General features: G+C 35.1%; 1 protein-coding gene across 3 annotated transcripts in view; it reads right to left on the bottom strand.

Annotated features, from left to right (window-relative positions):
• Positions 1-23,767, bottom strand: part of Fgf12 (fibroblast growth factor 12) — a 533,909-nt gene that overhangs the window by 157,418 nt on the left and 352,724 nt on the right. For all 3 annotated transcript variants that reach the window (XM_004834772.4, XM_087187006.1, XM_004834770.4), the window contains one exon: positions 9,137-9,240. In XM_004834772.4, the coding sequence (XP_004834829.1) occupies positions 9,137-9,240 (104 nt within the window). The remainder of the gene's footprint in view (positions 1-9,136; positions 9,241-23,767) is intronic.

Genomic DNA, 23,767 nt, shown 5'->3' with positions numbered 1-23,767 from the left:
AGAGCACTTGCCTAGCATGAGTGAGGCTCTGGGTTTGACTCCCAGCACCAGAAACAAAACAATAACAAGGACAAAAAATATCATTCTAAAAATGAAAGTTCAATAATCTACTGATTTTCCTTCTGCATTTAGCATACATAATTTCCTACATTTTTTATCTCTCTGAAGTCTGTGAAAGGCATGCATCATAGACTTCATATATATAATATACTTTCCTCCAGGTGAGTAACACAAGGAGAAATACTAAGAAGAATTGTCTCCTGGAGTTGAAAACCTGGCTGGTGCTGGGGAGAATAAAGAAAAAATAATCGATCATGTTTTGATATTTTAATAGCTAATATTTGATAATATTTAATATTTAAATATAACATTTAATATTTAAATCCCATGTTTTGATATTTTCTTGTTACACATTCAGATATGAAGACTACTAGCTTTTACACTGGTTTTGGAGAGGGGAAGCAACTGAAGGCAGAATAAAGACAAGGAATATATTCTGGAAACCAGTCTGGACCAGAAAGCCATAGCAAGGTCATGACCTTGATGGACATGGAAGCCATCAGATAATATCCCACAGAATAAGGAGGACATGGAATAAATGGAAGGTCAGCTTTCTAGGAAAATCTTACTACACTAAAAACTATTCATCTCCCTATCAGTTTATCAGGTTAAAGAAAAATATGGTTTATACAAGAAGGGTAGCCCTTGCCTTGTGTATCTGAAAAGCTGAGGGGTAGGGCCAGCTTTAAGTGTGTCTCCGTATGCAAATTCAAAGAATGTGAAGAAGACCTACTTGCTACATCTTTTAACTCAGACCTTTTGTCTTCTGCATTTGGGAATAATACTTAGACTCTTACAGTGTTAAGATGGCTATAGTTCTTTTATCTTCTCAACCCTAAAAGCAATTCAATAAATGAATAAATGAAGTAGCTCTTTCAGGTAATGTCAGATTTTGAGCATTAAGCTAATTGGCTCCAATTAGCTGAGAAATACTCTGCAACCAATCCTCAATGGCCAGACTGGCTAAAGATAATGGACTCTGTGAACTGGGACCACCTATACATCTAAATATGAGTCTAATCCCACATGAACATCAAGGACTGATAAGAAACTGACTGAGGATACACTGAACATTTTTAATGTATCTACTGCTACTACTGTTATTATTTACTGATAATACTAATGGACAGTGCTACAGACTCTACTTGGAATTTTCAGGTATCTTTCCATTTAATCCAAATCATAATTTTATTTTTCCTTTCTTTTATTTACTTTTGTCTTACACAATGAGTACATTTTTGCTTTAATTAATGAATACGTTTACCATGGGGAGTTGGCACATGTACATAACATATCTTAATTCCTTTATTTTTCTTTGTCCCCTACCCCTCCCATCTTTCCTTGCTCCTTCCAACCCTTGGTCCTTTTCCCATCTTATAAAGCAGGCCTTGCCATTATTATTACAATTTTACATATAAGGGTACAGAGTCCAGAATGTGAAGAAATGTTCTCAGTTTTTTCATTAAAAAAGGCAAGTTACAGACCTGAGTCAGTTCAGTTTTATTTCTACAGTTCACATTTTTATATAATACTTAATATATACTGCATGAATACAATCTGGAAACTTTGGATGCCGGGGATTTAGCTCAGTGGTGCTGCTGCCTGCCTCGCAAGCAAAAGGTCCCGAGTTCGATCTCTGGTACCAAAAAAAAAGCCAAACTGAAACTTTGGAAATATGACAACCTGAGCTAATGGGCTGGGCCTAATATGACTAATATATTTAATGGCAAGACAGAAAGGAAAAATGTAAAATTGGGTATCATCTTCAACTATTCAACCTGAAGGTCCTCATTAGTGTTGCTCTAAGAAGCTGAATTTTGCTTTTATTCTTACATGAAAAAATGTTACTAGAAACATATTTGCTAATTTTAACAGTTAAACTCTAGCCCTGGAGATACCATATTAACATTTTTCAGAAGTAATAAACTCTTGGAAAAAAACCACTACTACTTTCTACTAACAATAGAAGAGTCATACATAGTCTATTCAAAGATAAATTTGTAGCTGAACTGGAAAGTGTGCAGAATCACAATCAGAAAAGTTATTTCAAAGACCTTAAAACCAGACAGTCTATGAATTGGTGCTAGAATTAAATTGCCTAACACCTCCATCAATCCTCAAGAAGATTTTAACAGATGCAGTCACATGGGAATGGAACTTTACAATGTTATGACAACTATTAGTCTATATTAGATATCATACTTATATTCAAAGAGCTCATATCAGATAGGATAGGTAAGACATTAAAACAATTTTTAAAAAGAATGAAGAAAGGTAGATAAAACTCTTATCAAATGTAAAATGTGATATGCTGTAAAAGTGGACGCTTGCCTTTAAAACCCAAAACCTACTGAAAGTCTGATGATGCATTGATTCATTGTGGGAAAACATAATTTAACCTTCACACACACTCATACCAAAAAAGAGGGGTGGCTGGGGATGTAGCTCAGTGGTGCTAACCCTGCCTGGCAAGTCCAAGGTCCTTTGATCCCCAATACCAGGAAAAAAAAAACAAACCCATATTACATATTTGCAAGTAACAACTGCCAGATTCTTTTGCTGGCAAGATTCCATACATTTTTTTTCCTCTTAGATGAAAGGAATACTCCAATTTCAGTAATGAATACATATAAGTGAAAGAGAAAATTGGTGTCATGGCAAAAAATTAAGAAGAAAAAGAAATGATATAAAATTTACAGAAATCACAAGTTAATGAGAAGAAATAAAGTTGTGTTAATGACCTAAATTGAATATTTAACAATACAATTACTGAATAAGCCTTTTAATCTTCCCTTTAACTTTTCTCTATTCAGGTGTCATTAACCTCCAAGTTCCATGTTTCATTTGGCTTTAATGGCTAAATCTCTCTCTCTCTCTCTCTCTCTCTCTCTCTCTCTCTCTCTCTCTCTCTCTCTCTCTCTCTCTCCTCTCTCCTATCTTTCTTTCTCCCACCTTTTATCTCGAGTAATAGTTCTTAATATAGCTCCAAATTTAAAACTTTACATGAGAAAGTAAGTTGATACAGAAATGCAAATTTCAGAGTAAATAACAGATTTATATTTCTATTCTAAATATAGTTGTTTAAAACAATCTACCACTTATTTTCAGGGTGCAAAGAAATCTTTCACTAACAGATGAACTGTGATGACCAAGTGGTTTCCCTGGAAGATGTCTTTGTAAGCATTCACTATAGAGGAGGAAGTATGGTGATACCTGTTTTTAAAATTACAGTATTAAGGGCTGGGATTTTAGCTCAGTGGTACTACACCTGCCTTGCAAGTGCAAGGTCCTGAGTTCAATCACTGGTTCCAAAAAACAAAAAAGAAAAAAAAAGAAAACTACAGTATTAAATAATCCTCAAATCAGGAAGAGTGTTAATTAGCAAGCTTTGTGTGTATCAGTAGAATAGTCACAGATGTTGAAAGGAGAATAGCTGAAATTAAAAAGTGTGTAGAGCCACAATCAGGAAAATTATTAAAATGGCCATTAAGAGCAGATGGCCAATAAATTATTGCCAGAATTAAACCGGATGATGCCTCCATCAATGCATATAACAAGACTTTAACAAATACTTCCACATCGAATTGAATTTTTAACTGTTAACATAGATATTAATCTGTCTGAGCTATGACTCCTAACATGAAGACCTGGCATCTGAAGGGATAGACAAGGATTAAAATAATTCTAATGAAAGAAAAAAAGAAATACAGGTAAATGTGCTATCAAAGTGCAAAACATGGAAGTTAATTTTGCCTAGAGAAGTTGTGAAAATTGTTATTGACTGGTGAATGACAGAAAAATATGGACATTTAAATGGCAGGGAAGTAAAAATTATAGAAAAGTACAAAATGTGATCTCAATATGCAGTGAAAGTTTGAATTAAAAATGTATCACAGTGAAAAACACATTGCCTTTAATCCTCATCAACATACTCTCTCTTTCTTCACACACACTCATCTCATGATTCTGTCCACTTTTTCAAGCATTCTAGAAGTCCTCTCTATACATGTTTTTGCAATGTGTCATCAAAAACACAGTGAATACTCCTGCTGCATGGCATCCAATAGGCAGGCAGGGTCACAAATCATCACAGTGCATCTCCATCCACCTTATCACCAGATCTGGCACCAAGTGACTTCCAGCTCTTCCCCAAAGTCAAAATGACCATGAAAAGTAAATGTTTTGAACTGATTCAGGGCATCAAAGTAGCCACGAGAGTGCAGCTACGGACACTCACGAAAGAGAACTTACAGAACTCCTTTAGAAAGTGGCAATAAGAATGGAATAAGCTTGTTGGAAGAGAGGGTTAAGTAGTCTAAAGGAAATTAATAGTAAAGTGTATTGTACTGTAATTTTTTTGAAATTTCATATTCACTGTCATTTTTTATCATACTTTGTAAACAGGCACTTCCTCCTCTGGTGTTCCTTCTGAGTATAAAATGCCCTCTCCTTAGAGTTCTCAATAGCAAGCTTTTCTGGTTTTCTTCTTCAGAAATTCCCTCCATGTTTCTCAGTAATCCCTGACTCAGTGGTTCAATGTAAAATCAGCATGGTCTCACCATCTTAGCAATAACTCCTGCTGCTGAGACACACATGTAAATACCAAATCATCTCTCTGGTGTTAGAAACTGAAAGTGTAAATGAGGACTAAAATGTATAATAGATAATGTGAAATAGGAAGAAAAGATGAAAAGGGGAAGGGGAAGAAGGAGGATGGGGGAAAGGAAAGAAAGGAAAGCAAAACAAGAGAAGAGAAGGAAAAATAGAAACAAAGCTTTTGTAAATAGAGGGGTGGAGGGGTGAAGGGAAGGCAGGGGAATGAGAATGGACAAGCACCAAGATATATCACGTACAGGTACAAATTCCCCATGATGAATGATTACCATGATGAATTTGTACAGGTACAAATTCCCAGTGATTAAGGGCTGGTAGTGTAGTTGAGTGGTAGAGTGCTTACCTAGCACAGGGAAATCTATTGGTTCCATTCCCAATACTACAAGAAAACTAATCAGTAATTAAAATACGAATTCAAAGTCTGACAATGTATGTTAAGAAAGCTCAGAGAGATAGATGAATTAATAGCTTTCTGTAAAAAGTGGGGAAGCCAGATAATAAAAAGAGAAAACAGTAAGTCCAAACCAGGAAGATATGCAACAGAAACCATCCATCATAAAAAAACAAGAAACACTGTGATTGAAATCACAAAACAGATGGTGTACATGCTAGATGAAATGAATTTGGAATTTTCTAACTCAAATTGTATAAGTATTGCCAGCACCAGAGACTGGAAAGCATGAGAAAGAAAGAAAATGTATATAGGATATGAGTTAAAGTTTTCCAGAATTGGAGAAAAATGATTGTGTGGATTACAAATACATCCCAAATCACAGACTGAGTTTGAAGAACATTAAGTATAAAGAGAAAACAATTTTTTAAGTTTCCATAGAGATTACCTACCCAGGAAAGAATACAAAACTGGCAGCAAACTACCCACAATCAAGAATAGATGCCAGAAGCCAATAGGATATTATTTTCTGAATTTGGGGGGAAATAATGTTCTACTAGGAATCAAAATTGCAGTTCAAATGTGAAAGTGAAGGAAGGCATTTACATGAAGTAAATTAACAGATTCTCATCTACAAAACAACTAACAAAATAGATGAGAAAGTAAACTCAGACCAATTGGATACGCACAAACACAAAGCATATCCACAGAATTTATTATAAAAAATGGTATAATTTAATGACTACCTGGAATAACTATTTGAAAGTACAATGAAGCAAATTGGGAAAAAAAGAGTAATAGTGTTCGTAAATAGCCAAGAAAATATCCTAAAGATTATGAGCTGTTTGGAAGGACAAGAGAAACACACACAAAAAATTTCTCAAACTATGTAATTATGTATGGATATAAAAATATGCATAATCACTGACAGAATAGATAGATGGCTTCAGTTTATAAACAGGCGAATTCACAAAGAATAGAAACTTCAATAATGCAACAGAGTTTAAAAAATAAAATGTATATTAAAAAACTAAAAGCTACAATGAGAAAAATGAATCCAGACACATCAACAGTTTCATCAAATGTACCTGAGTTAAACTGGCCTATTAAAACATAGATTTTCCAGGGTAGAATAGATCTTAAACTCTAGTTTTATGCTTCTCAACAGTCATTCATCTTTACTCTTCTCCTGTCTCTTGGTGAAGAAGAGGAAATCAGAAGTAACGAGAGCATGAATTTCAGGCTGAAATATGAATGAAAAGCAGTTAAATGATTCTAGATAAATGTTATCATTTGCAAATGTCTCTTGGACTCTCAATCAGCTTTTTAGGGCCTCTTTAGTTTGCCCAGGCAAAACCTCTCCCTGTGGACCACAATTTAGGCTCTTTTTGGTGTGATCAACTACAATTTTCACAGGAAATAGGAAACTGCTTTTCAAAGGACTGCAAGCTTTCATGCATATAAACACACCTTGAGATAGCCAAGATTAACAGCAGGGTTTACTCTGCAGAGGACTCCAGCCCTGCTTGCCTGCTGTGGCAGGACACCCAGGGCAGCAGTGGCACAAGGTAGGAAGAGACCTTTATACTCCAACATTGGCCCCCGTTAGTCCTACTACAGAATCTTCAGGCCTATGCTCCTTGTCTAAAATTGAGAACCAGTATTTACCCCAATTAGCCCTAGCCAGAAAGAAGGTAGTTCTGAAAGCAGAGACCCGGATGATCAATGGCAGTGATGCTACACTCTCATTTAAAAAAAAAAAAAATATTCTTCGTACCACACAATACCATAGGCAAGAGCAAGTACTGTGATTCTCAGTAGGAGGCAAGTCTACATAGAGAGGAGAACTGAACATCTAGATATCCCAAACAGGCAACTCAGGATGTGACTATTGGCTTTATCAAGGTATTAATTCTATTACAAATAAGTTCATCCAGTCAAAATCTCAACAGTTTCTTAAAATCCTTTCTACCCTAAGAGCTCTAGTCTCCTGTGTTTTAATCCACTTTTGAGTTTGTTGTTTGTTTGTTGCTTTTCTGGGTTTTTTGTTACTGAGGATTGAAACCAGGGCCATCACACTGAGCTACATCTCCAGCCCTTTTCGATTTTTTTCTTTAAGTCTCTAAGTCGTTCGGTTGCCCAGGATATGTTTCAATTTGAGATCCTCCTGCTTCAGACTTCCACAGTGCTGGGACTACAGGCACACACTGCCATGGGTGGTCCTAACCCCGTTTAAAACAAGGAGAGAAAGAACTTATCTCTGAAAAAGATGTAGAAGATGAAATCTTCCTGCTTTTCCCACCATTCTACACACATACATGTGCGCGCAGGCACATGCACACACACAAACATGTACAGCCTACAATGCACTTGTCAGATTTTATATATTTTTCTTTTCCCTGAATCTTTGGCCATCAGTTTTACTCCAATAATATGAACTCTACCTTTCACGACCTTTTAAATATCATGTGTGTAATATGGTCTACCTTTAGGTGTTTATTGGATGAGTAAATTCTCAAAGACTATCTCAACCATCTTCAAATTTTAGCTGTCATTGCTTTCAAATGTTTTTGTAAAGTTTCACTAGGATTGCTTGAAACAACTTGTTCTCTTCCTTTTCCACATGTATGGGGAATATAATTCATTAAGAATTCATTCATAACCACTGTTCATGAAGAACTCATAGAACAATGACACACTACAAATGAATGAATGCTTCAGACTTTGAAAATATATTTATCTTTAAGTATTATTTGAGCAGTGACTTGAAAATGTATATGTGCACATATAGTATATGAATACATATTAGATCTGAATGTGTTCAGAAGTAAAAGAGTAACTTTAATTTCTTCTTAAAGTATATTTTTGTTTTAAAGGACACATAGTAATTGTACATGATTATGGGGTACAGTGTGACATTTTAATACATGTGTACAATGTGTATTGACAAGATCAGGGCTGATAGCATAGCTATAATCTCATTCATTTAGTACGTCTACACTGAGAACATACAAACTACATTGTCTTTAATTCTAATATGTATGGCAGATGTATTGCTAATAAGCAAGTATAATACACCAGCAATTCATTTAATTGAAATATTGAGAGAGCCTTATAAAACTATCCAAGAAGTAAGTCACATTCAATTAGACATATGTGAACTTTCTAAATAATCTCATATAATGTACTGAGATCATAGAAACTAAGGGTGGAAATCTGTATCTGTGATTCTGCAGAATGTTTTTCATTAACTACAAATGGGCAATTCTTACATGAGAAAGCAGAAATGTGTATATACAACATTCGACACAGCCACATTTTCTCAGTGCATAAATTATTACTTTGAGAGTGAGATAAGCATCAGAACAGTGTTAAGTACTTTAAGCTCTATCGGTGCTCACAATGTAGCTATGCAATTTTGTCAGTTTTCGATTTGAAAGAGATGTTAGGCAAGTTGATGGCCAACCCCAGAAATCAAACCAAATAGAGAAAGAGATTTATCCAAAGGGTCATCCAGATAGTAACTGAAATGTAAATGATACACACATATCCCTGCCCCTAATCCAGTGCTGCCTTTGAATTAAAGTTATTCCAAGAATATGACACACTAGATGCTACAGATTGATGAAATACAAATAAAATCACAATGTATTCTGAAAATTCTTCCTCACAATAAGATGAAGAAGATTCTCAGAAAACTCCAAGAATGACCCTTCTTGAGCCATCTTCTGTGCTTGAAGGATGGGTAACAGAGAAAAGGAAAAACGTGCTACTCTTTGAATTAAACAGAAAGGTACAGTGCAAAGATGCGGCACACTCTAGAAGAAGAATCTAAACGTAGAGAATTTACATCACATGGAGAGTAACTGGCTCTTTCTCATTCGATAGGACCTGGTCTTTAACATGCTAAATTATAAATTACGCATTCAAATCTTGAAAAACTGAATTAAAAAATGATTTAAATTTCCAAATTGTTTCCCTAAAATCATGGCTCCTTCATTACCTCAGCACCAGTTTACACACACCCACACACAACACACAACACACACACACACAGTGCAAGATACTCACTGAGCTGTAGAGATAGCCTTCACCATTCATGGCCACATAGAGGCTGGCTTTCACCCCTTGAATGGCCACCACACGCAGCCCCACAGGAATTAGATTGAAGAGAGCTACAGGGACAAAGAAGGGAGGAAAGCATTAGTGACCTACTGAATAAATTAGGTTGCTTATTGCAATGATTCTTTCAAGAATTAAAATCCATTCATTGAAATTGATAGGGAAAGAGAGAGGGAGAGAGAAATGGCCTAAGAAGGAGGCCAACTGGATTGTTCTCTTCTCTGCACCACCATTAATTATCCATGTAACTTCAAGTAAGTTACGCGACTCATTTAGAATAAAGTGTTGAATGAGAATGTCTCCAAGGTTCCCTTCTAGATTTGAAAGTCTAGGATTCCTCTTTTTGGGCCAGGGACTTAGCTCAGTGGTTTCGCCACCTGCTGAGCAAGCGCAAGGACCCAAGTTCGATCCCTAATACCAAAAAAAAAAAAAAAGATTCCTCTCCTCAAAATGAACACCTACTCAAATAGTATAAGATGATTGTTTTTTGAACAAACAAATAATTGGAACTAAAAAATTCTTAATAGTATGAAACAAATTTGTATTTAGAATTGATAATAAAGTAAGACCTTTAAAATATATGCCAGGACTTTTCAATGTCAGTGTTTTCCCTGTGGTCCTGAACATTATCTTAAACACAGAAGGTTAGGGTAAAAATCATGCACTCATTAGTAGCAACAGTGGGGACAGATCTTTTCTCTTCGTATTTCCATTTCTGCATGTAAATAAAGATACATAAATGGATCAATAGATGATTGATAGATAACATAGCCAGGGGAACATATAAGTGTGTAAAAACATTGAAAATATACTTGACAAATTTAATTCAGCATCATAAAATGAAATTAGAATATTCTTGCAGACTTTAAATATTCAAGTTATATATAGGTTCACTCAGAGAAAAAAATCATATGCTAAAAATAAATTTTTAAATATCATCCATGTTTGTAACAATGTACTTCTATGAATTATGCTTTGCTGCCACTCTTCTAGTTCCATTTGAGATTACAAAATGAGCGTAAGCAAAAGCCATTACCCCTACCCTGAAAAAATTTACATTACATATGACAAGAAAGCAATGATATAGTTAAGCCTTGTACGTGATAGTATAAATATGAATGAAATATCTCCTGACTGTATGCATAAGAGAATGTCTCTGCAGTTCACTTTAATATCCTAATTTGGTTGGAAGATTTTGTCTGTGACTTCTACAGATAAAATATTTATCAATTCTGGTCCTCTTGATTTTGAATAAAAGATACACATAAATTAACCCTAGGGCTACTATTAAACAGAAATGCCTTTATTTTTCTGGATTATCTAAACTTGGAATAGTGAGCTACACACATACACACAGGCACAAAATACACAAAAACACACAGTATTTGGATTCCAGTAAAACGTTCAATGGAGAGTAAAAACGATGAAGCTTTAGACCAGATCTTCAGTGGAGTCAGATTCAATTCCTACCTGTTACACCAGCTCAGTTTCTTTGTGTCTTGAATATATTTCCTCATTTGCCATGAAAGTTCAGACTAACTCTCAGGACTTGCTTAAGGATTACTTGTTGACTTAATTTAGATCTGAAGTAGTTTTTGTTCTTCCTAGATTTTTTACCATTGCCCTCATGTGACTAAAACTGCCTAAGAAATTCAAGGCCCTGAAGGCCAGAACAAATACTATGAATATTGGGGAGAATAAGCTAAAACATATGGAATAACCTGATGCAATGTATAATTTACTTCTATAGTTAAATGTAATATACACTATATATTCTCTATGATACAAAAGTTCGGGAAAATGCGAGGTCTGTGCAGCCTGCAGTATTCAGGAACTGCTTTGCATAGAATGTAGACTCACAGTTGACACCAAGAGAGGGGGCAGAAGTCGAGTGGACAAAGAACAAAAGACATTTTGTGGAGCAAGAAGTTAGGTAGTTTTGCAGAGTACTGAGTATAAAGGAAAGGACTGGAAAAGTAGAATATTTAACAAATATTGGGAGAAATAGAAAGTAAAGATAAATAACTGAGAGTCTACTCTAATTAAAAGATTCAGACTTTATCAAATGGGCAACAAAATGTTACCTATAAGGACCAGAGAAGCAACACAGTTTATAAGAATGTGAGAGATTCGAAGATAGCATAGTTGCTAAAGCAGCTCCTCAGTTACTTGGTGCTGATCCATTCATTTAACCTGCTTTCCTTGGTTTCTGTTAATTGTAAAATGAGCAAACTCTGGCTCCATCAAGTTTACAGAAGAGTCAAACTCATCATATTCTTGAAAGAGTTTCATTAACAGAAATGTATTCTCTTAATCTATATGAGTTATTTGTAGATAATACCTGCTTTTTCTGATTGGCAAACAATGTTGCCACAAGATTGATATAACAACTGATACAGTTCCTCAGTGATGTTTTTTGAGTTTAGATTCAGAAACTTGCTGAATACTTTAAAGAGATAACTTTAAAGTTGTACATCATTTAATTTTCAAGGTATGGATAAATCCAACAATGGATTTCATCTTCAGCCATAAAAGCTCTAAGAGAATGCTGATTAATTTTAGAAGGACAAACAGATTCAAGGAGGTGATTCAGGTAAAACGACATCTGAGAAAAGGTTTTCTGGCTCTCTAAAGTTTTTATTTCTCTAAGATAACATATTTCCTCCTTTTTTCCTTGTAAGTTCAATGTCCTCGAATATTCATTCTTGTTTTCTTCTAAATAAATAGATGATTTAGCTGGATTTCCCCACATATCCTGTAGCTAGAGATAGCTTCCATGGGCTCAGTATGGCCAACGACCTACAGGCAGGTGGTTCTTAACAAGTTTGAAGAACATTTCCTTAAAAACTGCTTGTAGGTCTCCTTCACTTCTCAACACTTTCCCTTATTGCTGTTTGGATGGCAATGTACTTGGATCACCTCAGACCATGTAAACAAGGGCTATTCCTGAGTGTGCAGTGGCAGGTAAGCCAAAAGGAGCTGAATCCCTTGGAGTTTTGTGGAGCAGTGGCAGAATTCCAGCATTCATTTGTCTAGCTCTAGCTTTTATGAGAGAAACTGAGAACTTATTATTTTAGTCTGTGTATGCAAAGCCATCCTAATCCTCACTGAGAGAAACTGCCAGGGAAAGCAGAATTAAAATGCAAGATATTAATTAACTGCAAGGTGCTTGCACATTGTAAATAAAAGCATCTAGTAGGAAATATCAAGTTCAACAAGAGTTTGAGAAAGGAGAAGGAAATTCAAAATTGCGGATAGTGTCTTTCTAAGGGAAAGACTTCCAGGAACAAATGCTAAAAATATTGGCTCACATAGTTGAAACAGAGAGGCAAACAACTGGAACAATTTCCCTATGTAGAGAGTTTAAGGAAACTGCTAAAGCTAAGCAGTAACAAGAACAAGAAACTTGTGTGAAAGTCTATAGAAATCCACTAAAAACATTCAGTGAACAATCTGAAATAAGATTTTTTTTGTGTGCGAAAAGCTAAAGACCTTTCTCCTTGGGAGAGTCTTTGCCTCCTGAAATCCCCAAATGTGGCAAATGATTTACTCTTCTCTCTTCAGTGTACCACATGCTGGTTCTAGCTCACAGAAGCCTTTTGCTATTCAGTGAGAAGTCCTCCTCAGTCTGATCTTCCTCTTCACCCTCAAGGCCACTATCTAAACGTGCAGTAAGGGACCCTTGACTCCACACCATTCTTCAAGATCCTTTCATCTCCAAATACCATGGCCCTGCTAAAATCTCAAGTGAATCCTTCTTGGACATAATGCTCTTTATAACCTGGCACCCGTCTGCAGTTGCACCTTCATACCTGACACCCTTTCCATCCAATAGTTAACTGGCATCATAGATATTTCACCATTTCCTAAGTTCCTTCCCCTTCATGTTTCACTAGGCTGGATTCTGTCTCTTTCTGTAAAGACTATCTCCCCACTTGTAAATTTGGCCAAGTCTTTTTACCCTTTAAAGCTTACTTTATTTAACTTCCATGTGAGTCTTGTTCAAAGCCCTCAGAGTTAGTGCTATCCTTTCCAGAATGGTCTATTTCTTGTACATATATCTTTGTCGTGGCATTTGGAAATATATTGTATCTCTGTCGTGGTATTACGGTTATTCTTCTGCACATCTCTCTCCATCCATACAATGCAAGATCTTTAACTGTAGTCTCTGCAATGTGTAGCCTGGTTACAAGTAACATAGCTTATGTTCAATAAATGTTACTTGGTTATGAAGGTCAGGAAAGGTCACAGTACATCCTGGAATTTAGGTTTCCTTATTCAAATACAAGTGTCTTTTTAAGTAAAAGTAGGTTCAAATGTAAAGCCTCTCAACCTAACATTCAAAGTTATATATAGTCACAACACAGACTTTTTTGCTACATGGCACTATTCACTCCAGTGTATTTATTTACTGCTTCTCGTAGTCTGATCCTTCACCTACCTTCTAACCTCCCCGTTTAGCACATTTTTATTCAGCTACTTGGAATGTCATTCTGTCATTTTCACACTGAAAATCCTGCCATGCTTGAAATGACACACCAAATACCAAATGCTTTCTCTTGCTTATCAGCTGCCCTAGTCATGGGTCCAGACTATATTTACCACAATCTGTAATCTTCTTCTTTAAAAAGAATATGTTTCGTCTCCCAGCCACAACTAGACTGTAAGCTCTTCAAAACAAGGGTAACATCTACACTATACTTGTATAGTAAGTGTGGCGGGTGAGGTGAGGAGAGTGTGAGGATATATTTTACTTACATTTGGGAGCCTTGTCAACATTTTCTAAATAAAAATAACATTTTTTGGAACTTTTTTTTTTTTTTGGTACCGGGGATCGAACTCGGGTCCTTGCGCTTGCACAGCAGGCGGCGAAACCACTGAGCTAAATCCCCGGCCCCAAAATAACATTTTTTATTAATTAAGTTTATTGGTACATTGTAGATATACATAAATGATCATATTCGTCACAGGGAATTTGTACCTGTACATGACATATCTTGATTCTTCTCTTTTTCCCATTCCCCTCCTCCTTTCAACCCCTCTTCCCTTCCTTATTTACAAAAGCTTTGTTTCCAATTTTTCCTTATTTTCTGATTTTTTCTTTTCCCTTCTTTCCTTTTCCCATTCCCCTTCTGTAGTTCCCCTTCCCATTCAAATATTTTCTTCCTATTTCACAATATCTATTATACATTTTCGTCCTTATTTACACTTTGATTTCTCATACCAGAGAAACAAGGTGATATTTACATATGTGTATCCAATTTATTACACTTAGGAGTATGATCTCAAGGTACATCCATTAGCTGGAAATGTCTCAAGTTTATCCTTCTTTATGGCTGAGTAGTACTACACTGTATTAGAAAAAAAAACCCACATCTTCTTTATTCATCAGTTGATGGCCATGTGGGCTGTTTCCAAAATTTAACTATTACAAACTGTGTTGCTAAAAACATAGGAGTGTATATATTGCTGTGGTGTGATGCTTTTAATTCTTTCAGGAATGCAGTAAGAAGGGGAATAGCTGGGTCAAATGAAACCTCTAGTTTTAGTTTTTCAAGAAATCGCCACACCATTTTCCACAATGGTTGCACCAGTCTATACTCCCTCCAACAATGAAGGGTCCCTTTTTCCTCAGAAACCTGTCACCATTTGTTCATTGGCTGATTTCTTGATAATATCCATTCTTTCTGGAATGAGATGGAATCTCAGCATTGTTTTAATTTATACTTCTTGAATGACCAGTGACGTTGAACATTATTACTATATTTATTTGCCATTTGTACTTCATCTGAGAAATGTCTATGCAATTCAGATGCCCATTTTTGGATGGGGTCTTTAAATTCCTGGGGGTCTGAGGTTTTTGAGTTCTTTATAGATTCTAGATATTTGTCCTTTGTCAGAGGAAGAACTGGCAAAAAATTTTTCCTACTCTGTAGGTTGTCTCTTCACTCTGATGATGATTTCTTTTGTGGCGCAAAAGCTTTTTAATAGGGTGAGATCCCAGTTGTTGATTCTTTATAATATTTCCTGCATGATCTAGCTTTTGGTCATAAAGTCTCTGCCTACACTTGTGTCTTCAAGAGTTCTACCTATTATCTCTTCCAGTAGATTTAGTGTGTCTCTTTCAATAGACCTTTGATCCACTTTAATTTTAGTTTGGGGCATAGTGAGAGACATGGGTCTACTTTTATGAAAACTACAATACTCTGAAAAAGTGGTCAAAAGGGATATCAGAAAATGGAAATATATCCTTTGCTCTTCCATAGGAAGAACCAACATGGTGAAAATGGCCATACTTCCAAAATTGTTATACAGCTTTAATGCCATCCCAATCAAAATATCAATAGCATACCTCACAGAATTAGAGAAAATAATCCTAAAATTTATTTGGAACCAGAAGAGACCTAGAATAGCAAAATCAATTCTGGGCAACAAAGGTAAGGCAGGAGGCATCACAATCCTTCACTTGAAATTATACTACAAAACTACTGTGATAAAAATATCATGGTACTGGAAAAAAAAAAAAAACAAAAACCAGACATGAGGATCAGTGGAACAGATTACAAGATGCAGAAATAACTCCAGACACACTCAGCCACCTTATCTTTGACAAAGGGGCCAAACACCTTCACTGGAAGAAAGATAGTCTCTTTAACAAATGGTGCTGGAAAAATAACATTCATATGTCAGCTAGAATACAAATATCTTATTGGGTATTTGAGAATCTTCTCAGTCCCATCCTTTTCAAAACAGGTGTCTCATTCTGAACTGTTTTTGTAAAGTTCACTCTTCTATTTGACTAAGTAAAATAGAATTACTGATCTCGATCTTCATAAACCAAACTCAATCATGGGAACAGATGGGAAAAATACAGTGAAAAGATAAGATAGTATCTTCAATTGGTGCTGGGAAAAGTGTATGTCCATATGCAAGACAATGAAAATGGGCCAGTATGTTACACAAAATATCAACTCAAAATGAATTAAAGACTTAAATAAGACACCTGAAACTATAGAACTCTTAGAAGAAAATAGATAGGAAACACTTTTTGGCATTGGTCCTGGCAATGATTTCTTGTGTAGGACACTGAAATACAGGTGACAAAAAAGCCAACGTCAACAAGGGGAGACATTTAAAATGAAAATGAAAGAATAGCATAGCAAAGGAAAGAATGAAGAGAAGGGAAAGGCAACCTTCAGAAAAGGAGAAAATATTTGTAACCCATACAAGAAATGAAGGGTTACTATCCAAAATACATCAAGATCTCCTACAACCCAGCTGCAAAATGTAAACAAATAATCTAATGTAAAAATAGGCAAAGGGTCTGAATAGACATTTATCAAAAGGAGACATACTAATGTCCAAGAGGTACATGAAGAGGTTCAGTATCAGTACTTATCAATGAATTATAAGCTGGGAAACTAACATAAACATGTCCAAATTGTAAGAAAGGATTAATTTTAATAAATCATGTTTCAGGAAGAATTAAATTATATTATTATATTTTCTACAGGAAATGTATTATAAAGTTATTGGCATATAAAAAGGTATCCAAATATCATATATCCAAAATAATAAGCAATAATTATATAGGCTTGAAATTATCAAGTAATTAGGTTAAATATTTTTATTTTCCTGGATTTGTATAGACTTTCTGATAGTTTTCAGCTTTTTAAAATTTAATGTTTTAGGGTTTATTTTCTTTCTCTACTCACTTTTGCACCTGATTTTCATTTCATTATGTTATTTTTTTCCAAAGAGTACCTCAAATCACACAAGCTTTAAGAACTACAAAACCTAATTTAGCAGAGGTAAAATTTAAATGAAACACTAAGAGAAAAGTAACAAATAAAGAGAAAAATTATAAAGATTGTATTCACTGAATGCCTATTTTTTCCCAAACAGCCTGATAGGCATTTTAACATGCCAAATGTCATTTTATTATAAACTTCATGTTTTTCAACTTGTCTTTGTTTCCAGGTATATAAAAGACCTAACTTTTTAAGCTCTACCTTTTAGATACAAATTGAATAAATGAGAAGATGAAAAGTGACATCCTAAACCTTATAGTTACAATCTAGTCTCAGTCAACAGAAATCTTATTCAGAAATTTGTAGACATCTCTATGATTTCCCTAATTCAGAAGTTATTTATTCTTTCCATAAATACTTACCGAGCACTTGCTATATGCCAAGCGTCATGCTTGTGCTAGAGAAAGAATAGTGATCCCAGCAGATGTTATTCCTGTGAATACACTATAATCTGTAAACCCTTCTGAGGTTTCCAGTACTCTGTGGTGAAGCTGAAGTCACTGGAAGCTTTTATTACTATTCTCATCGACTTGGTCTGAGAAGTTCTGCTCAATATTTGCTGAATAAACAAATGAATCAGCTTTCTCTTTAAGTTTATTTATTCATAGCTTTTTTCTAGCTCATATTTCCATAATTGAGCATGTTAGAAAAATTGAAGGTAAATTTACCCCACATAGAAAATGTTCAAATATGGCATATAATGGAAAAGCCAGAAAACCTATGCGGGCTGAGATAGTGAAAACACAGGATGCATTGAATTGGTGAGAGGGAAACAGATACAGAGAAGAACAAAAAAACAGGAGAAAAGGGTGGGGAGAAGGGAAAGGGGAAAGAGATAAACAGAAAGAGAGAGAGAGAGACATACAGAGAGAGAAAGAGAGAGAGAGAGACTGTATCTTTGTTTCTGTGTTTGTGTAGAGTGAAAATATGAGCTTGGGAAATCTGTAGCAAATTTGACATCATGTAAAATGATAGTGGGCCAAGAAATACTCTATTAAAATGTTATAAATAGTTTCTCTGGTGTGAGAAACTGGAAGTGTAAATAAAGATTAAAACAAATAATTGATAATTTGAAATAGGAAGAAGAGGTCCAAAGGAGTAGGGGAAGTGGGAGGGGAAGGGGAAAAGAAAGAGGGGAAAGCAAAGATGGGAAAGGAAAATTTATGAGAAAAGAAAAAAATGGAAACAAAGACTGTGTAAATAGGGAAGAGTGGAGGGGGTGAAGGGTGCACAGGTAATGGGGAAAAATAAGAACCAAGATACATCATGTACAGGCACAAGCATCCAATGATAAATGTAAATGCATTATATACTTAAAATGTACCAATAAAAGAATTTAAGCAAAAAAGTTATGTTCTACTGAATTATTACTACTTGTTTATTATCCTTACCAGATTATTTCAATAAAATTAAAAATTCAAAACACATGAGAAAACGTAACATGGCAACCAATGAAGCTGCAAAGAAGAAAGAAAAGAGGAAGAAAGGGAGAGGAGAGGAAGCAGAAAAACAGTTCATTACAACTTTCCTTTGGAACATGGAAATTCAGCACAGTCCCAAATATCATCTAAGGACATATTTTTTATTTTAATGATGAACATGTATAAACAGCTAGTATTTTACAATTCTAGGTTGATTCTTTAGAATATGCAATGAAAAGAAATCATCATATGACCTATTAAAAACCCAAATGGATGAGACAGGATGAAGATATTTGTGTTTTAATCTGAGTTCACTTTCAGTGTCAGATTCTCTTGAAAATCCATAATTTCCACATTTCAAAATATTCTAAATGATGTTATTTTGTTAAAGTGTACTTAACCTTATATGATACAAAATTTAAACCTAAATGCAAGTTGGTACCAGGATAATTTCTCCTATAAGCCCGTGGACACTTAAAATATTTGTCATTGTGATATTGGGGAGAATTTTAGCTGGTCACTCAATTGGTTTTTCCTTAGTTGTGAAATTAATATTTCTTTCTTGCATGTATCTCTTACTGAAGATAATTCTACATTCATCCTTCCCATTCTCAATAGGAAGATGCTATTATTAAATATTTATCAAACTAGAAGATGGACTAAGCTCTTAAATCCTCCAATACAAAGGTGGTTATATAAATTATGAAAAAATGCAAGGTTCACCCAGGCAAATTGTTAATTCATTCCCTCATCCTAATTCCACAGTCTTCTATAACACAGAACCTACTGCACTACTTTTCATACTTATACCTTTTCCTACATCTCCTTGCCAACTCAAAACTCTTCAAGAGCATTACATTTGTTTTATTTAGCATTATTATTTTTGGCATCTACAGTGCATTGTATAGTAGAAGCGTAAACAATTGTTAGTGAGCTGCGTGCCCTAATTTCTTGTGGAAATTATTTCTTTACCTCTCCAGTCAAAGAAACAAGAGTAGGATGAGGGCTGAACTTTAGTTCAAAAGGCACATCTTTAGGTCATTAGCAGTGTTGTAAAATTTAACAGCTTTGTGACCTTGCTAACTTCAAATTATCTAACCTTTCTGAGCATTTCTTTATGATCGCTTGAGATAATAAAAGCAAACCATGTCTTAAACCATAAAAGTAAGATACAAAGCATTATTATTGCTAGTGGTGTTTCTTTTTGTTATTGTTGTTGTCTCCAAATCTGTAACTTTCATAATGGATTGGGGATGGGGATACATGCTCCTTATTCCATATTTCAACTCACATTTTTAAAATGCCATAAGAGAAACAAAAGCAAGTTATTTCATCTTATACTACTGAAAATCCATTAAGTAAAACGACTACATATTTAAAATAAAACAACACATAACAAGTAAAAATCAACACACTTTAGACTATGTTGACTCAGTGCTTTGAGTCCAATGCCCTACTTTATAAACAATTGGTACAATAATCCAACTGACAGATGTAGTTTCCCCAGTGAATTTTCTGACTTATGGAACTGATTAGTGTTTGGGGCCTTAGAGACTAAAGTTTTCTTTTAAGCATCGCTGACAGCAAAAAAAGTGGATTTTCAGCTTGGTGAAAATAAGCAACACAACAATCCTTTTCTTTGACAAAAGCTAGTAGGTATGGATGCCTTAGCTTTGGAGGAAGTCCTGCCATTGGCTTTTAATCCTGATAAAACTATATAACCTTTCTTATGATACTTCAGAGATGTTCAAAACTTGCATAATTAACCAGTCAGTTCAATGTGATTCCTTTTTTTTAAGATGAAAAATGAAGCACATCACTGTCGATAATGAAAGCAAATGCCTGTCATCACTCATTCTGTGCAGCCAATTTGTCTTACAGCAAAGACTTGTCTCGCAGGCTGACTGGAGATTTCAATGAACAGCCCAGGTGTTGGCCACAAGATCAGTGGGCAGAAGGAAAGCATCCTCTGAGAAATCTTTGCATGTTTCAAAGCTTTTAGATTTGCTTCTTCCACTAATCTTCCATTACACACTGTGTTGGCTTTATTAACATGATAGCCTATTAAGTTTATTCATTAATTCAACACATATATTCCAGGCATTGTAGGAGGCACTTGTAATATAGAGATTTCTAAAAAATATGGTACCTGACATCAAAATGGTTAAAGTCTAAAATAGAAAAAAAAAAAAAAAAGAGAGAATTCCATGTGTGTATGTGCCCATCTCTACAGATCAAAGAACTGAAGCTAAGTTTTGTGGTCTTAAAGTCACCCAATGGAAGACCTAAAATGTGAACCTAGGTTCTGGTGGTTACAAATTTATAAAATATCATTGCTTTTAAAAAATGAAAGAGGAATTACAGTGTTCACAATCCAACTAGTTATAAACACAGTAAAAGAGAAAGTAGTAAAGAAGATTAGAATCCTTAAAAGGAATTTCAATCAAAAGCAGAAATATCCCTTACCCAGAAGGTACAAAACCTTTATAATCATTTAGTTGCAATTACACACAATGTAAGCACATTTATTTGAATTAGTTTAATATCCTCAACTAAAACTCTGTATTTTGTTATCATTAATTACCAAAGTCAGGATGTATTTTTTTAAGAAATGGAAGGATCAAAACAGAATTTTAAAAAAGATTTTTTTCATCTTTATTATTCTCTATTTAAAAATCTCTCCCAGATCATCTCTACTACATGCTCTACTTAGAAAATGTTACCAAATCACTGCATTTCATTTTATTTTCAAGATTGCAATTGCTCAAAAACTTTCATTGGTTCTCTATTTCCTAAAATATAAAGTTTAAATTCATCTAAATGTCAGTAAAGGCACTCTGAAATAAGGCCCCGCAATACTTGTATACAATCTCTTTCCAAACTAGTTGGCTTATTTGTCCCCAAAATGGAAGGTACATTCTCAGCTATGTAATTTTGTGCTTTCTTTTCTGAAAGTCAGTTCTCCTAATCTCAGCTTATGTATTTTGTTTGTTCAAGATTCAGTTTAAAACCAACGTTCAAGGAGCACCATTGTTTTCGAGGACTTCTGATCTCTGATATCTAGTGTTTCTTCTGATCACTTTCTACTGGCTTTGACACCTTTGTGTTTACTTTTGTTTGACAGAAAAGTCCAAACTCCTCCTCCATTCTGGGATCAGACAAAAAAGCCAGGTGTTTCAAATTCATTTTCACAACCCAGTATTAGAATGCATTTGGTCCTCAAAATGTTGGTGTTAATGAAACTGAAGCGAGCATATGGTAGGCATATGTGAAAATCCAATCGTTTTACTGTAGATGGCTGAAACAGTGAACCAGCCCTTGCTGCTCAGGACAGGAAGCTTTCACACTGCCTGGAGCTTTGGGGAAAAGCAAAATCTCAGGCTCCTTGCAAGAAGTGCTGAATGAAAATTTGCATTTTAACAAGATACTCAGGTGAAAACTATGCGTTTAATGTTTGAGAAGCACTGTTGTAGAGCAGTAGTTCTCCAAGTGCGAACTCATTACAGATCTAAACAATTAAGCAGCCAAACCTTCTAAATCAAAAACTCCAGGGATAATATCCAATAATCACTAGTTTAACCCTCCAGTTTACTCTGATGTACACTGAAGTATGAGATGTCATGTAGGGTAAATCAGTTTTTATACATAGCTTCACTTTGGGTTACTCATCTGGATTATTTTAAAAGGATGCCAAAGCACTATTCCTAGAGATTATGATTTTATGGCTCTGTACTAAAACTTGGCCATCAAGAGTGACTCTGATTTGACCAAACATTAGGAGTCACTGTTTTAGAGTTTGGATACATGAGGGTAGATGGGCTATCTTCTTTTGCATAGGAAAAGGAGGACTTACCTTGTTCAGATTATCAGCAGTATCAAGGTCTTTGAAGAGGTAATTCTGACATTTTCAGTGGGAACTTCTAACTGTAGTGAGCCTTAGACCTGTCCAAATTGAACTTTGACCAATTCTTTCAAAGATGAGGAGGCTGGTTCTAGAATCTAAACAAATGCTGAAACTATAAGTGTGGTTCAAAAGTGGCTTCTTACACAATTCATCAAAGCTCTGCTCAAGTCCTTTTTCCCTGAGGTCACACTTCAGGCAGAAGAGATTGGTCGTGTTCACATTTTCCAAAGCACTTCCTTTCATGAGTGTAAATTTAATATGATCAACTTCAAGCCCTTACTTAGAATTCCTATTTTGCTTAAACTATGGTTTCAAAGTGCTAAGCTGCTTCTCCAAGGTTGTACAAGTGGAAAGAGGAAAGATGTATTAATATCCACACTGTCTGCACCTATAATCCTATGGGCAGTGTGTAACGCTACAAAACTTCCTCAAGTGTGGGGAAATGTCCCTTGGTACATACTAAAGAAACAGTAAAAATGATGTCTTCTGCCAATATCTCAGTAAGAAGGAGCAAAAGAAGCTCTCTAGGTTATTTTTTAAAGTTCAACTCTAATACTATGGAGTGGGTTTAATAACACTGTACAGACATATTTTGACATAGATATGTTTTACATTCTGTTTCAGTGTCAGGGGAAGCAGATGTACAAATGAAGTCTCTCTAGATCTTGGCTAGATGCCTGCTTAGTACCACTCTATTAGGCTGATGAAAAATATGTGAAAATAGACACACATGCACACACACACACATCTACACACCCTAAACTTCCCAAGCCAGATATATGATATATGCAACCAGATTATTTAAGTCCTTTAAAATTGTTTCATAATTTTTTATAATTTCATAAGGGATATTAGCTCATCAAACATACTGAAGAAAAATTTTTTCAAGTTCAATATTTAGCCTATTTGAAGTAAATCATCAAAATAGTTTGAGATTCCTTAATATTTTCTTCTTAAAATTTTAAAAATATTGGCAGATGAGCTGGGCATGGTGGCACATGCCTGGAGTCCTAGCACTCAGGAGGCTGAGGCAGGAGGATCGCAGGGAGCTTGAGGCCAGGCTGGGCTACATAGTGAGTTCAAGGAGCTTCAACTACACAGAAAGACCTTGTCTCAAAAAACAATAAAAGTATAAAATTGGGCCGGAGATTTAGCTCAGTGGTTCCGCCACCTGCCTTCCAAGTGGAAGGACCCGAGTTCGATCCCCGGTACCAAAAAAAAAAAGTATAAAATTATTGGCAGATAAATAGATAGGAATAATCTAAAGGAATGTTTATTAGGAATTGAGAAACATTAATCAAGAAAGAGTTGTTGGGGATCCAAGACTGGTCAAGGAACTCTGGAACTAAACAACCTGAGTTCAAATCTCAAGTGTCCCATTTAATACCTATGTGACTATGCAATAATTATTTAACTTTTCTGTTCCTTAGTTTATTCATATTCA

This window comes from Heterocephalus glaber, unplaced genomic scaffold, assembly GCF_053883595.1.
Source record: "Heterocephalus glaber isolate CG9 unplaced genomic scaffold, H.glaber_assembly_v1.0 deba00001504, whole genome shotgun sequence".
Taxonomy (NCBI): Eukaryota; Metazoa; Chordata; class Mammalia; order Rodentia; family Bathyergidae; genus Heterocephalus; species Heterocephalus glaber.
This window is presented reverse-complemented; position numbering and strand designations above follow the sequence as displayed.